The following is a 12,754-nucleotide window of genomic DNA, read 5'->3' as shown; positions in this document are numbered from 1 at the left end:
TTAAATAGCTCAGACCATAACAGCGGCATGCTATAGAAAGAAAAAGGGGAGCATGTCAAGTCTACAAGACAAATCCATAGGTTGAGAGCCCTTGGCCACGCAGCAATAGGAGCTTGATAGGACCATCGCGCTATCAAGCGTGTGAAAGAACAACTTGGTAAAGACACTAGTAAGAATAGCCACTCCTAGGATCAAGTGCGTTATGCGCAGAAGGTATCTGCAGTGATACAGTAGCATTTAGCTATCAAGTAAGTAGAGTGTTTCGGTTCCTGACGGTCAGCAAGTCTCCATTTCTCCTCCTCTTCCCTAGGGTTTAATGATTGCTCAGGCTTTTATCGCGAGGGATCGCTTGACGAGCCACATGAAACGAGGGCATCCTACACTAACTAGCCAACGAGCCAGAAGAGATGAAAAAAGAAAGAAAGAGGAGAGAATTAGAGCCGGAGGAAAATAGAACACGGAAAATCCCTTCTGATACGGCGTCAACTCAAGTTCATGATGTTGCCATAAAGGACCCAAAGACAAGAGATAGTAGCGGCGGGGGGGAAGCATTGAGGAACTAAGAGCTAAGGAAGCTGCTGGCGCACAATGGCCTGTGCTGAATGAGTTGGCGCAGAGGGATTAGCTACTATACACAACTCTACCATATTAAGCGTGAAGCTATTTTCCGATCTTTTTGGAGGTACAATAAGCGAAGGCACAGAACAAGGCAGCCAAGAAAAGAAGAGGCAAAGAGAAGAAAAGAAGGAAAAAGAAGACGAAGAAAAAAGAAAAAAGAGACGAAAAAAAAAAAGGAAGAGAAAGAAACCCAGAAGCCTGGGTTCCCTTGCCTGCATGGAAGATCGGAAGATGCAGTGAGAAAAGAAAAGGAGATTTGCTGAGAGAGAAGCTCAAGACCAAAGCGATAGCAACACCAGATCTTTTCTCAATCTTGACTACGTACAAGGCACAGTAAACAATATCAACTAGTGAGAAACCTGGAAACGAAAGTTGTTAGGGGTTTCCGCCAGCGAGAAACAAAGCTACAATATCACAGGCTCATCTTTGGAGGAAGGGCTTTGTCAAACATAGATGGCACATGATTTCACATAAGTCGAGCCAGCGTTGAAATTGCTTGTTTCCGGTCAAGTCAGGAAGAGCAAGAAGGCCGCCAGGCTGCTCAGACAGTTGGGTTGGACATGCAAGCAAGCCTAGATGAGAGGGGGGGCCACGTACCTGGCTCAGACAGACAGGGGGTCCTGTGTGTGTGTATGTACACCACCCACCACACCGACCGAAGCTGTCGATGGTTACTTGGTCCTAGGTCGATCTAGAGACTGAAGCCTCACCGAAGGAGAGGAAACTTGACATGCCAACGGCGTGCTAGCTGATGTCATTGTTCACTGGACTGTTTTTAGCTGGCCACTCCTGCTTTCATAGCTCTTCTTCCATTTTAAGTGCACCTAAGCCAACCCAGTTCCTTTTAAGCAAGCCGCGCCGCATTGTGGATTCTCTCTCGAGAGAGGGCGCTCTATTTTTGATAGGAAGGCCTTGGGCCGCAGCACTGGCCTTAGCTTGCTTATCGGCGGCGGCTTTTAGCCAGGTGACGACAAGAGAAGAGGCGTCGGGAATTCTTTCTTCTTCTTCTTCTTTTTTAGTTCGTGAAATCTGCCAAAGTTAGTACAGCGAAGAAGACCAACGCCGCCTGGCCGTACAAAGCGGAGAGTCGAGCTGCGCCTCCATTCCTCGCCATGTGGAGGGAGGAAGGGAAAGCCGGCAACAAAGGAGGAAAGAACAGAGGGTATCGTGAGTACAGCAACGGCGAGGACAGGTCGGTAGCGGGCTGACTTGGGCACAGAATAGGATGATTTGCGACAGGGATCTACTGCCTAGGCTACAGACAGCCCGTAGTAAATGCGGTACTAGTAGGTATTACCATAAACTAATACCAGATGTGAAACAGGGCCAAGGGGCTTGCAACGTGTGGCAGTGGGCAACATCAGGCAAAAGCACCCTTCTAGCATGACTTGCCAGAACGGCAACAAGAGAATCAGACGCCGAAGCAGGCAGGTGATTTGCCCTGATTGCACATACACAACGTGGCGTGTCGTATCTCTGGCCGGCGTATGCCTATGTGGACTGTTTGTTTGTGTTTGCGCCTATGGTGCGTACAGAGGCGTCTCGGCTTGCGACATGTTACCCGCTGCTACGTGTTATATCCGAGTCAACTCACTCTGCCGTAAAGATGGATAAGCCGCGTACTGATGCTTCTCTACGCGTTTTACCTGACCATCCTCTGTGTTTCCTCTTGCCTTGCCCTCGTTGTTTGCACCAAGCTTTTCTCCCCCTCCTCAAACCCTAAAGTCAATCACGATCTTTTCACTTCCCCACTTTTTCATGAGAACAGCCGACAGGAGGAAGGAGGGACCCACTTACACTAACAAGTGGACACCGGCGATCTGGCAGCCAATCAGCGACCAGATTCCCCTGCGCCATCTTAAACTCTAACTGTTTGGCGTTCTTTTTCCTTGTTGTAAGTTTAATTTGGTCAGGACCAGAGGACAATGCTACCGTAGACGAATGAGAGAACAGGAACGGGGGGCCTTAGCCAGCAAACAAGAGAGAGAAAGCGCCAGGCAAATGTGCCAGCAAAAAAAAAGAAAAAAATCCCTATGGCCACCGCCCTATGCAGTCAACAAGGGCATGACATCACAGACAGGCCTGCATATAGTGTCTTGCTAGTTTCTGCCTTGGGCTGTCAAAGGGAAGATGGGCTTAAAAGAAAGTTTGCAAGGCAAGGGGATGGCAAGAATGAAGGCAAAGGTAGCCAGCGCATACATGTGCGGCAGCCATTCCAAGCGTTTTCCTGTTCAGTCGCTAGTGCCGAACCCTAAGAATGTATCGTGGCCCCGCAGTGTATCTTGCGTATGATTAGAGCCGTAGGGTGGACTGATAAGGAGCGGCCAGCCACTGCAGAGTTGTAAACTACGAGCTGGTAGTACATGAGACATGTAAGATTTGGTGGAATTCTGCCGTGGCACCACCAGGTTTCCATTCTCTACACTCACCTGGGTCGCCACAAGGTGTCTCACCGCCCCGGCGTGAGAGCGAGACCTGAGGAGAGACCTGAGGAGAGACCTGCAGCAAGACAGGAGGAAGCAAAGCACACCCAAAGCAGGTCACGATGTTTTTTTTCTTTTTCCCTTTTTTCCTTCCTCGTCTTCTTCTCGCCTGGCTGGGCAAGTCTGAATCTGGCCGCTTGTCTTGTCCTCTCACTGGCTGGTGTCCCCGGACCCCTGCCCCTAGTCGTCCTCTCCTCGTCTTTGTCTGACTATGTTTTGGTGTGGTTCCTGGCTCTCTCCCATGACCTTGCTGGCCTGTCTTTTCTCTTGTTCTTGCCCTCTCAGGCACAAGACACAATGGGAGAACATCAATCTTCAAGGTTGAGCAAAGCCCCTCCCCTTCCTTCCTTCCTTCCTCCCACCCCCGGTCGTCCTTTCTCATGTCATACGGATTAACAGAAGTGTCTTCTCCCCCTTGTTCTCTCTTCTTCCTTTCTCTCTTCTTTTTAGGGTCTTCGTTGACAGCAAGCCCACACTAGTTGTTTCTATTCCTGGGACTGCCTTGTCGTCTATATCCGATTTCTCTGCTGGTAGCGGCGTGGTTAAGCATATGGAGAGGCAAGGAGGCAGCGTTTAGCTTAGCCTCCGTTTTATAGAAAATACAAGGAATTCCCCCTCTTTTTCTTCTTTTATTTCTCTTTGCGTCTTTGCTTTGCTCTCTCATGTTCCTTGTCTGTCGATATTCTTTTGACACCTACATATCTATAAGTCGAGTGTGGTGTTGTGTTCAGCTCACCTCTTTCTTCGCCCTACAATCGTTTCTTCTCCTGGCCTTATACTACATTCTATACCACTCTCTTTATTTCTTCCGGCCTCTTTGTGTCTTCGCTCGCTCGTGTGCCTTTTCCCTCGCTTCCAACGCTTGATACTTACTCCTTCACGTACTTACGCTCTTTGCTGCTTCTACTGCAGCTTCCCGTTCTTCACTGCATCTACGCATATTGTGCTACTGCTAAATCGGAACTTTGGTATCCGTATTCTCTCTCTTCATTTCGGCTCTCTTGCTTTATCTCTCAGCTCTGCCGCTGTCGCCTGCTCAGCTTGGCGTGGCTCTCTCTGGCCTCTTTGCTCTGTAAGACGCCCCTTTTGCTGTTTTGCTGATAAACATATGGCCTATATCCCCTCCTATCTTCCTCCTCTTCCTCCTCTTCTCTTGGCCAGCCCTTACACTACATTGCCTCATACTTGTTTGCCTGCCCGTGCAGATCTTTTGCGCCCCTAATATTCCCCAGCAATCAGGCAATATATTACTAGCCCATACAGCCTCCCTTTACCACTTGCTAATACTCCTCGAGAAATTCCTCGACATAGGCTTTGTCCGTGCTCCTTGCTCCTCTTTTCCAATCTGACTCCCTCTCATCTTCTGCTGCTTCATTTGCGCCTGGAATTCAGAGACCCTCTTCTTCGCCTTGGTGTGTTAATAGTTGCGTTTGGCTTCTATTTCAGGCCTTTTAGTCTTTATTACCCTCCACCCAGACAATATTGAGACTGGCCCTTTACCGCAAGCTTGGATTGGCTCCGTTGCTTGTTTTGGTTTTATTCTTTGCCTATCCGCTGTCGGGAACGAGCTCACTGAGTCCTTGAAAAAAAACGTCTTCCATATAGACCCAAGACTCGTAGCTTTTTCTTTCCCGTTTCCATTTCACTTTCTGTTTTAGCCTGACCTGTGCTTGATTTGCTCAGTCTTGGGATTCTGACTATAGTGAGTTGTCTCCTCCCTTGCATCTTCCCTTGTCTAGACGTGTAGCGTGTGCTAACCGAGACCTCGTTTTCTTTACCGCTAGTTCATCTACACGCTTTTCACACATACAATGAAGCCCTCTCTTCTTGCTCTGGCCTCAAGCCTGGGCCTTGCCTCCGCCTTTTGGCGTATGGAGTGCCCGTCCCGTGTCGGCAACGCCCGTTTGGACCCCATCGTCAACCCCGGTGGCATCAGTGCCCACATGCATTCTATCTACGGCTCCAGTGGCTTCTCCAAGACCTCGGACTTTGGTGAGCTCCACGGAGCCGAGTGCACATCATGCCGCGTAACGCAAGATAAGTCAGCCTACTGGACTCCCTCTTTATACTTCCAGGACACCGCCACTGGTGAGTTTACCGAGGTTGATGAACAGGGCGGTCTGCTGGCCTATTATTTCCTCAATCATGATAAGATGACTGCCTTCCCCGAGGGTTTCCGCATGCTAGCTGGCACCAACTCTCGCCGCAGCTTCACCACGGGTAACCCTATGGAGGGTGATCCGCCCAAGTCTAGCTGGGCTGCCGAGGGCATTACCAGCCAGAAGGCACTGGCTGAGCGTGCTATTGGCTTTAACTGCCTCAACTATGCTAAGCAGGGTGAGGCCACGTTGTCACGCCATTATCTGCCTGAAAAGTCCTGGCTGGATGCGAACTGCCCGGATGGCATCCGCATTGAGCTCATGTTTCCTAGCTGCTGGAATGGAAAGGATCTCGATAGCGCTGACCACCAGTCACATGTCGCCTATCCTGATCTGGTCATGACTGGCGAGTGCCCAGATACCCACCCTGTTGGCCTGGCTGGTATCATGTTTGAAACATTCTTCCGCACACAGGAGTTTGCCGGGAAGGCCGGCCGTTTTGTGGTTGCCAATGGCGACCCTACTGGGTTTGGATTCCACGGTGACTTCATCACTGGCTGGACCCCTTCTGTGCTGCAACAGGCTATTGATACCTGTACTAGCGGCTCCGGCTTAATTGACGACTGCCCTGTTTTTAACGTGGTGTCTAAATCTGAGTCGTCCAAGTGTAAACTAGATCGGATCGAGACTGCCGCCATCTCCTCGCCAGGCCCACTGCAGGCTCTCCCTGGAAATGTTGCCGTTGTTGATGCCAATGGATTTTCGGGCAGCAGCGGCGGTGGTTCTGGCACGCAGCCCAGCTCATCGTTGCCTTTGGCTGCTCCTCCGCCGGCTGCGCATCCTCCGTCTAGCAGCTCCAGCTCGAGCCCTCCTCCCCCTCCTCCCCTTCCAGTCACTCCCACTTCCACGTCAAAAAGCACACCACGCCCGGCGCCTTCCAGCTCTTCGTCTAGATATGGAAGCGCTGGTATGTCTATTGCAGCCGTCCCTAACCACACTACCGCGCCGCCGAGTACGACAACTATTTCTACAAGCTCTGTGGACCCTGATGCCGGCAAGTTCTACAGCACGCAATGGTCAACGGATAGCCGTGGCACGGTGTACAAGATCCTATGGCTGGTGGTCTATGTAACAGAGATTAAGTGGGTTGATGCCATGCCCACGGCGACATTCACGTCGGTGACGACGTCGAAGCCGGCCCAGTACACGTGATTACGGCCTTTTTTGTATTTTGTTCTTGTTCTTGTTCTTTTTTTTCTTTTACTTCTGGGATATATTTGGGCGGCTGGTCTGGTAAAACCTGCGATTTGCGATTCTCTTTGTTGCATTGATTTGTCTTGTTTCATGTGTATTTCTTTTGTTTGCGCGTTACTTTTTCTGCGGCGCTTGCCTGCTCGTACATTCTGACTGGAGACATTCTGTTTTTCTGATAAACTATTATGATGGATATCAACAAGTACAAAGTTCCTCAATTATATGAAGCCATGTTTGAAAAGGTTGATTACTTGTTGTTTGTCGTATAGTGTTGTAACTGTTGTAGCGTCATAGTTTGAAGTTGTCATGTTTGCGTCTGCGTCTGTCTGCGTCTGTCTGTATCTGTCTGTGTCTGCGTCTATGCTTCTCTGCCATTATCCATTACTACCCTAACCTGCATAATATTGTACAAGAGTTATTGTCATGTCATGGGGAGGGGGAATTCTTAACCATGGACTTATTGATCAAAATTCTTCAAGAGCTGTGATTGGCCAGGATCATGTAAGTCATAACGATCCAGTTCTCCACTTTTAACATCTCCTCCATTTCCTCGCCTCCAGTCTGGTTCGCGAGCAGGTCATGGTGGCTATTTTCCTAGTATCTTCATTAAAAACTGCTATTTCTTCTGTCTCTATGGAATGGTTGTTGTTTGGCTCTATGACAACGCATTCCTCATTCTAAAGGTTACGCGTTCCGTCTTCATTCCAGCATCTCCGGACAGCCACCCAACCCCCGTCCTTGCATTGCATATCCATCCCTTGAACGAGTGTAAGTGATCTGTGGTAGGGCTAAGTTCAGGGGATCAACAGCAGGTATTCCAACTAGCTGTGCTATGCTTCCGCGCTGGCACCGGCCTGCATTCGTCCCTCCACCTGGGCTCTATACAAGGTATAGCAAGCAGTGCACTAGAAAGGCCGACTTGCCTACGCGGTTGTTGTCTTGCATGGGAGATTCCAGTCTGAACGTAAAGAAATAACAGCGATGAGGTGAGAAATTTAGCATAAGTTTCTGGTTAGATGACAATTAGTAGCAAAAACACAGGAGAGGAATAACAAAGGCAGGTACGCGTTAGGTTCTTATGTCTGGCCTGTATCCTCAAGCTCTGGCGTAATTGACGGGTCTGTACAATTCTTTCTTTTACTCTCCTGTTCTTTCAGATTCTTGCCCTTGGACGTCTCGTACGCTCCGTGGATTGACCCGCCTCCATTGTGTTGTTTTGCTTTATTGTATTTTGTTTCTTTCCATCTTCATTTCGTCAGCGTAATGGCTCTATAGCTCCTTTGTCCCTCGCTCGCTGGAACTACTCATTGTCAACTGACTTCCATCATTTTAATATCTTCGCTCACTATCGACAACGTCTCCCTTCGCCCTATATTACTTCGCGACACTCGTTTTTTGCTTCCCCCTTAGCTTTAATTTGTCTGCCCTTAGCCTCACTTGCTTCTTAGGGCTTGGATACTTCCTCCATCCTTTTCTACTCGTCTTATTTCGGTGACCATTTCGCCAGCCTTTCACTACCTCTACAAACCCATCCACTATGCCGGCTGTCCAGAGCCAAGTAACCGGTCCTGGGACCTTCTTGATAGCTCGCAATGTGGCTGAGGCATCACTGGGTTGGCTGATAGGTGCTGTGCTCGGTGGCAGTGCACTCTTGGCCGGAGCGCTGTCAATAGTGCTCTACACGCTTTCAGTTCGCCGCAAACGGGCTTTGGCTGTTGCAACAATGGCCAACGCCGATTCTTCGGCTGCCCCGCCGAATCTAGTACCTCTCGATAGTGCGACGACTCTTAACACAAGCATCGGGGCCCCCGGATCAGTTAGCGAAAAAAGAGGCCTGCGAGCGTTCTTCCGATTCCGGCAAAAGCCATATGTCGGCAGCTTGACGCGCAAAACCAGCAAGGCTAAGCTCAAAAAGACCAGATCGGTGCGTCACATGGCATCCTTAGAGAACAGTCTTGGTTCTCCTCGCCGAAATGACAACTGGATCAATGATGATGCTCTGCACGGACCTGCCGTCATGCAACATCTTGCATATACTCATAAAAGCCAGTCTCTCAACAACGCTTGGGTAGTTGGCTCCCCTACTTTGCCTGATGTTGCCGGGCATGATGTGCCTGTGGCTGAGTTGACAGCTGTCGAAAAAGAGCGCGAACAGTTTTACCTGCGGGCCAGCAACAAAGCACCCTATCCCATGTTTTCCGGGAATCGCTCGGTTAGTACTAACACTGCGAGATCGGAGTTTATACTGCATGGTTACGGCTTGCACCAAGGTTCTTTACCTATCAGACACAGCTCAGCCTCGACAGCCACAGGTGTGTCAGTTCTGTGTGGTAATGGTATTGTCACGCCTCGAACACCACCAAAGGCTGCAACAAACAAAGCCTGCCGCGTATCTGTCTCTAGTTCTTCGGATAGGGAGCTACAGGGCATACTCCACAGCACCGACCAACGTCTCCTTTGCCCTGCAAATGCACCGTCTGCACTGTCAAGCATAATGAGAACCCCAACCTCTGCTAAAAACCGCTCCTTACGGGGTAGCCCGAGCCGTACACCCGTCTATGGCATTACTCCACAGTCTAGCTGCTCCCCCGAGAAAGCACAACTGGCGAGCACTCTTAATGTCGCCAAGTGGCATATTCTCACGGCGGAAAACATGGAAACCGATCCCTCAATGATGGAATACGACTCTGATTCCGAGGATGGCGAACATGTCCTAGGCGATGAAGATGATGACCTTCACGGCAGTATTCTCACTCAAGAGTTTAGCACTGTTCTGTCTCCTGCCGGTGGTTTTGTTTCACCCATTCACCAATCCATCGAGGAAGATGACGTTTCCGATCTCACGTCTGCCATTGATTTGACTGCTGAACTTGAAAGTGCTCAAGCAGAGTTCCAGAGTCAAAATGAAGAATCTCGTAGTCCGTCTGTATGCAGTACGGTCTCGTCTGCCCTTTCTACACTGTACAGTGCTGATGAGCGTGAGGACGCACCTTCGCCTCCTCCCTCTGCCAGTGCCTTTTCAGATATGTCGACAAAGTTTGGTCTGGATGCTAATCCTGATGCTGACGACACCTCTTCCGGTGACGATCCCTTTAGCCCCATCATTCTTAACAACTTCCCAAAGACCAAGCACTTGTCTGTGAACCCGCTTTCTACCTTGCCAAAGGCCTCTTCAACCCGCAAAGTCTACTCATGCCCCCCACCTCCCCGCTGTGGAAACTTGGTAGCGTCAAGCAACTCACAAATAACGCACAAGAGCATCCCTAATATTGCCTCACCTCGTAGTGTTGCATCTCCCAAGGTGACGGCTACTGGATCTCCAATTCGCCAACGGCAACCAGCTGTTAGGCTATCCGTTCCGCCTCTTGCCTCACCGCCCTCGAAGGTGGCCTCCCCTAAATCCGATGAATTGGACCAAATCCCAATGAAGCGTATCCGGCCCTCAACACCTGGAAATGTACGCCGAAGCTCTAGTACAAAGATTCCTGGATCAGCCAGTATGACAGGAAAAGATCTCACGCGGAAGAGCTCACTTAGTGACCACCACGTCCGAGCAGTAATGCTGCAGAACAACGACAATGCGCGGATGATTACGCCCATCAAGGGCCATCAAATCCGTATTATAACGCCATCTGCCAGTCTCCGTGCCCGTGCAATGGCTGCTAAGCAGAGACAGCGCGCGGCAGAGGACAAGGACCAACATCTGCGACCAATGCGTAGCTCTCCCACCCTGGGATCACATGATCATGGCAATGCATCAGTATCGTCTCCGGGAACGTCCGGATCATCGTCTCCCGAGACATGTGCCATCGCATTTGCCAAACCGCAGCTTTCCACTGCCCAGGCCAAGGCTTCCGTCCCTACGGTGGTCATTAGTACGCTTCGGTCAGTGTCCACCAGTTCACTCCTTAGCTCTAATTCTGGGACCTCTCTGCTGTCTCTGGGTGACAACCAGCTCACACCTAGCCCTAGCTTCCAAATGGCCATGTCGCGGGGTGCTGGGCCCTCTGGTGTTTTTATTCCCCAGAGTCTTAGTTCGAGCTCTTTCGATCTGACTCCAGCCACTGCTCTCGACATCACCATCAACGAACTTTGTCGTCGCAACAGCCAAACTCCCAGTCACCGAGCACAGAGCTACGCTGGGCCTTCGACTGTTATGACAGTAGGCATGGGGATTATGGATAGCCCCACCCTCCCCCACTACTTGGACCCCATCACCATGCAGCAGTTCAAACGCCCTGCTACAGGCAAGCCTCCCGTAGCTATGACCAACTATCGTAATCGTCGTCGCACACATACTGGTATGACTAGTAGTGGCTCAGTCAGCCGCTTTAGCGCGCCCAGCCGCATTCTTGCTGGCAGTAATCGTGGCCGGGGTATACCTGCCCCTAAACGCCGTCAAATGCAGGTCATGTCTAAGGCCAGTCGCGAGGACATGTTCGCAGGTACCGTCCAGTCGCCTCTGTCGCCCCTCACACAGAACAAGCTACCGATGCAGGCTAAAGTAGCGCGCAAGAGCTCCCTTCGAAGTGCGACTTCGTCCGACGAGATCAATCCCCCGGCCTTGACTACAAGTGCTAGTACGTGGACAGACGAGAATCTGGTTGTCACACCAAGCTCAAAGCCCACAAGGAAACCATCGGTGACATTTGCACAGACTGATGATGTAGTGCTTCTCTCCGATGATAGCAACTTTCACAATCTCACTATGTACGATGATGGTGGCCTGCCTATGTACCCGTCCCATGGCCCTAGCAAGTTGTCAGGCGACTCGATCCCTGATCCCTTGACTGGCCAATGAAGTTAATTCGCCATCTGTTGTTTCTTTCATTGTTAGATTTGTTCTTTTATCTTTCACCTACACCATTATGATGACTTACACGTGTTTTCTCGCTCGACTAGGGCGTCTACACTCATTTTGTACCACGTTCTCTTGCTGCTCTTATCCAAGCGCTCATAATTTAGTTAATCAACTTTTTTCCTCCGTAAAAATGTGCATCCTAGAATGGCTAGTTCTATCAGCAAACCTTCTTCGTAAAATAGTCCATGGTTAGTCTACCCGAGGTCTCTTGCTGTCTGGGTCGTCGTCCTTGCTCTCCAAGTGTCCATTCGTGTTCACACTAGCTTCTTCATGGCTCCTCACCCTGCCTGCACCTTCGCCTAGTTCGCCACCCGCGCTCTCCTCTTGCCCTCCAATCCAGTTGCCGTCAGAATCGAAGAATTCATGTACATTCTCGGCTGTGATCCAACCAGAGCTACCCGGCATGGGGGGCGGTAGGCTGCCATTTGCATTCCCACGCAAAACACCTGAGAAGCCCTCCAACGCCTCGTGCTCTGCACTTCCCTCAAAAATGATTTCAGGGTACGCTTCGTCGTCGCCGTCGTCGCCCTCAACAGCAGGGTCGGGATGTAGGTCGGAGCAGTTGGCGATGGCCGAGTATAGCTTGTCAGCTACAGTGGCTGGGGCCTCTTCAGTTGTCTGATCAGGAACAATGTTCAGCTCGACATCATCAAAGTCTTCGTCATCAGATCCGCCCTCGCCCAGTTGTATTTGCATCCAAACTGTCTTGACTCTATCTTCACCAGTGCCTAGTGATGCAGCAGCATGAATAGCTATGAGAGGATACGGTATTGACACACCGGTCTCGGCTCCAGGATTATACAGAATCAAAGTCCTATCGGTAAAGTTAGTCGTTAAGCTTCGTGCCAGCTTACTTTGAACTAACTTACTGGCTTGTCACAAAGACTTCAATCTTCTGCTCTATTCTTTCACTGATACTTTCTCCCAACGATTTACTCTCGGGCCCAGTTGGTCTCGAATGCGACTCGGCCATTGGGAATACAGGCAGCTTTCCAGCGCTCTCAATTGGAAACCAGGCTTTGGCATTGCGCAGGTTTAGATGTAGCACTGGCTTCCCATCGTGGAAGCTAGCCGGCGTCTGGCTCTGGTAGTCTTCGAGGGTGACGTAATCCTCCACTTTTGGTGGGGTTCTTATCGTAGTGAGAAGCATGATGCGTGAATTGTATAAACAAGCCCAAGTAAATGATGTACCAAAGCTATTGAAGCGGGCAAATAAAGCTATGTCCCAGATGATTTTACAAGGCTACAGCCTTGTTCATGGCCTTCGGACAAAGCTTCAAGCTCTTATCGGCGTTATCGCAACGTGATTTACTGCTGCCCCACACTTGAACATAAAGAGCCCAATTAGAACAAGACGTCATTTAGCGACTCTGAGATCTAAACTTGCGACAAACAAAAAACACAACAAAAAACAAACAAGACATCGCTGATTAGAAAGC

The 12,754-nt window shown here is 50.2% G+C and overlaps 3 protein-coding genes across 3 annotated transcripts; 2 read left to right on the top strand and 1 right to left on the bottom strand.

Moving 5' to 3' along the window:
- Positions 1-4,912: 4,912 nt before the first annotated feature.
- On the top strand, positions 4,913-6,412 carry HOO65_010448 (uncharacterized protein; the record flags this gene model as incomplete). The annotated part of the gene is made up of 1 exon (XM_070999718.1): positions 4,913-6,412. One exon carries the CDS (start codon positions 4,913-4,915, stop codon positions 6,410-6,412), a length of 1,500 nt encoding a protein of 499 aa, XP_070862270.1.
- A 1,579-nt stretch (positions 6,413-7,991) lies between these two features.
- HOO65_010447 (uncharacterized protein) lies at positions 7,992-11,255 on the top strand (the record flags this gene model as incomplete). The annotated part of the gene is made up of 1 exon (XM_070999717.1): positions 7,992-11,255. The coding sequence occupies one exon, from the start codon at positions 7,992-7,994 to the stop codon at positions 11,253-11,255; it is 3,264 nt and encodes a 1,087-aa protein (XP_070862269.1).
- Positions 11,256-11,504: 249 nt separating this feature from the next.
- HOO65_010446 (uncharacterized protein) lies at positions 11,505-12,465 on the bottom strand (the record flags this gene model as incomplete). Its single annotated transcript, XM_071006052.1, has 2 exons — positions 11,505-12,129; positions 12,185-12,465. The coding sequence occupies 2 exons, from the start codon at positions 12,463-12,465 to the stop codon at positions 11,505-11,507; spliced, it is 906 nt and encodes a 301-aa protein (XP_070862268.1).
- Between the last annotated feature and the right edge of the window lie 289 nt (positions 12,466-12,754).

The sequence above is a fragment of the Ceratocystis lukuohia genome (assembly GCF_044167205.1).
Source record: "Ceratocystis lukuohia strain C4212 chromosome Unknown Supercontig1_pilon, whole genome shotgun sequence".
NCBI classification, from domain to species: domain Eukaryota; kingdom Fungi; phylum Ascomycota; class Sordariomycetes; order Microascales; family Ceratocystidaceae; genus Ceratocystis; species Ceratocystis lukuohia.
The sequence above is the reverse complement of the archived record's forward strand: the minus strand, read 5'-3'. Positions and strand labels throughout refer to the sequence as shown.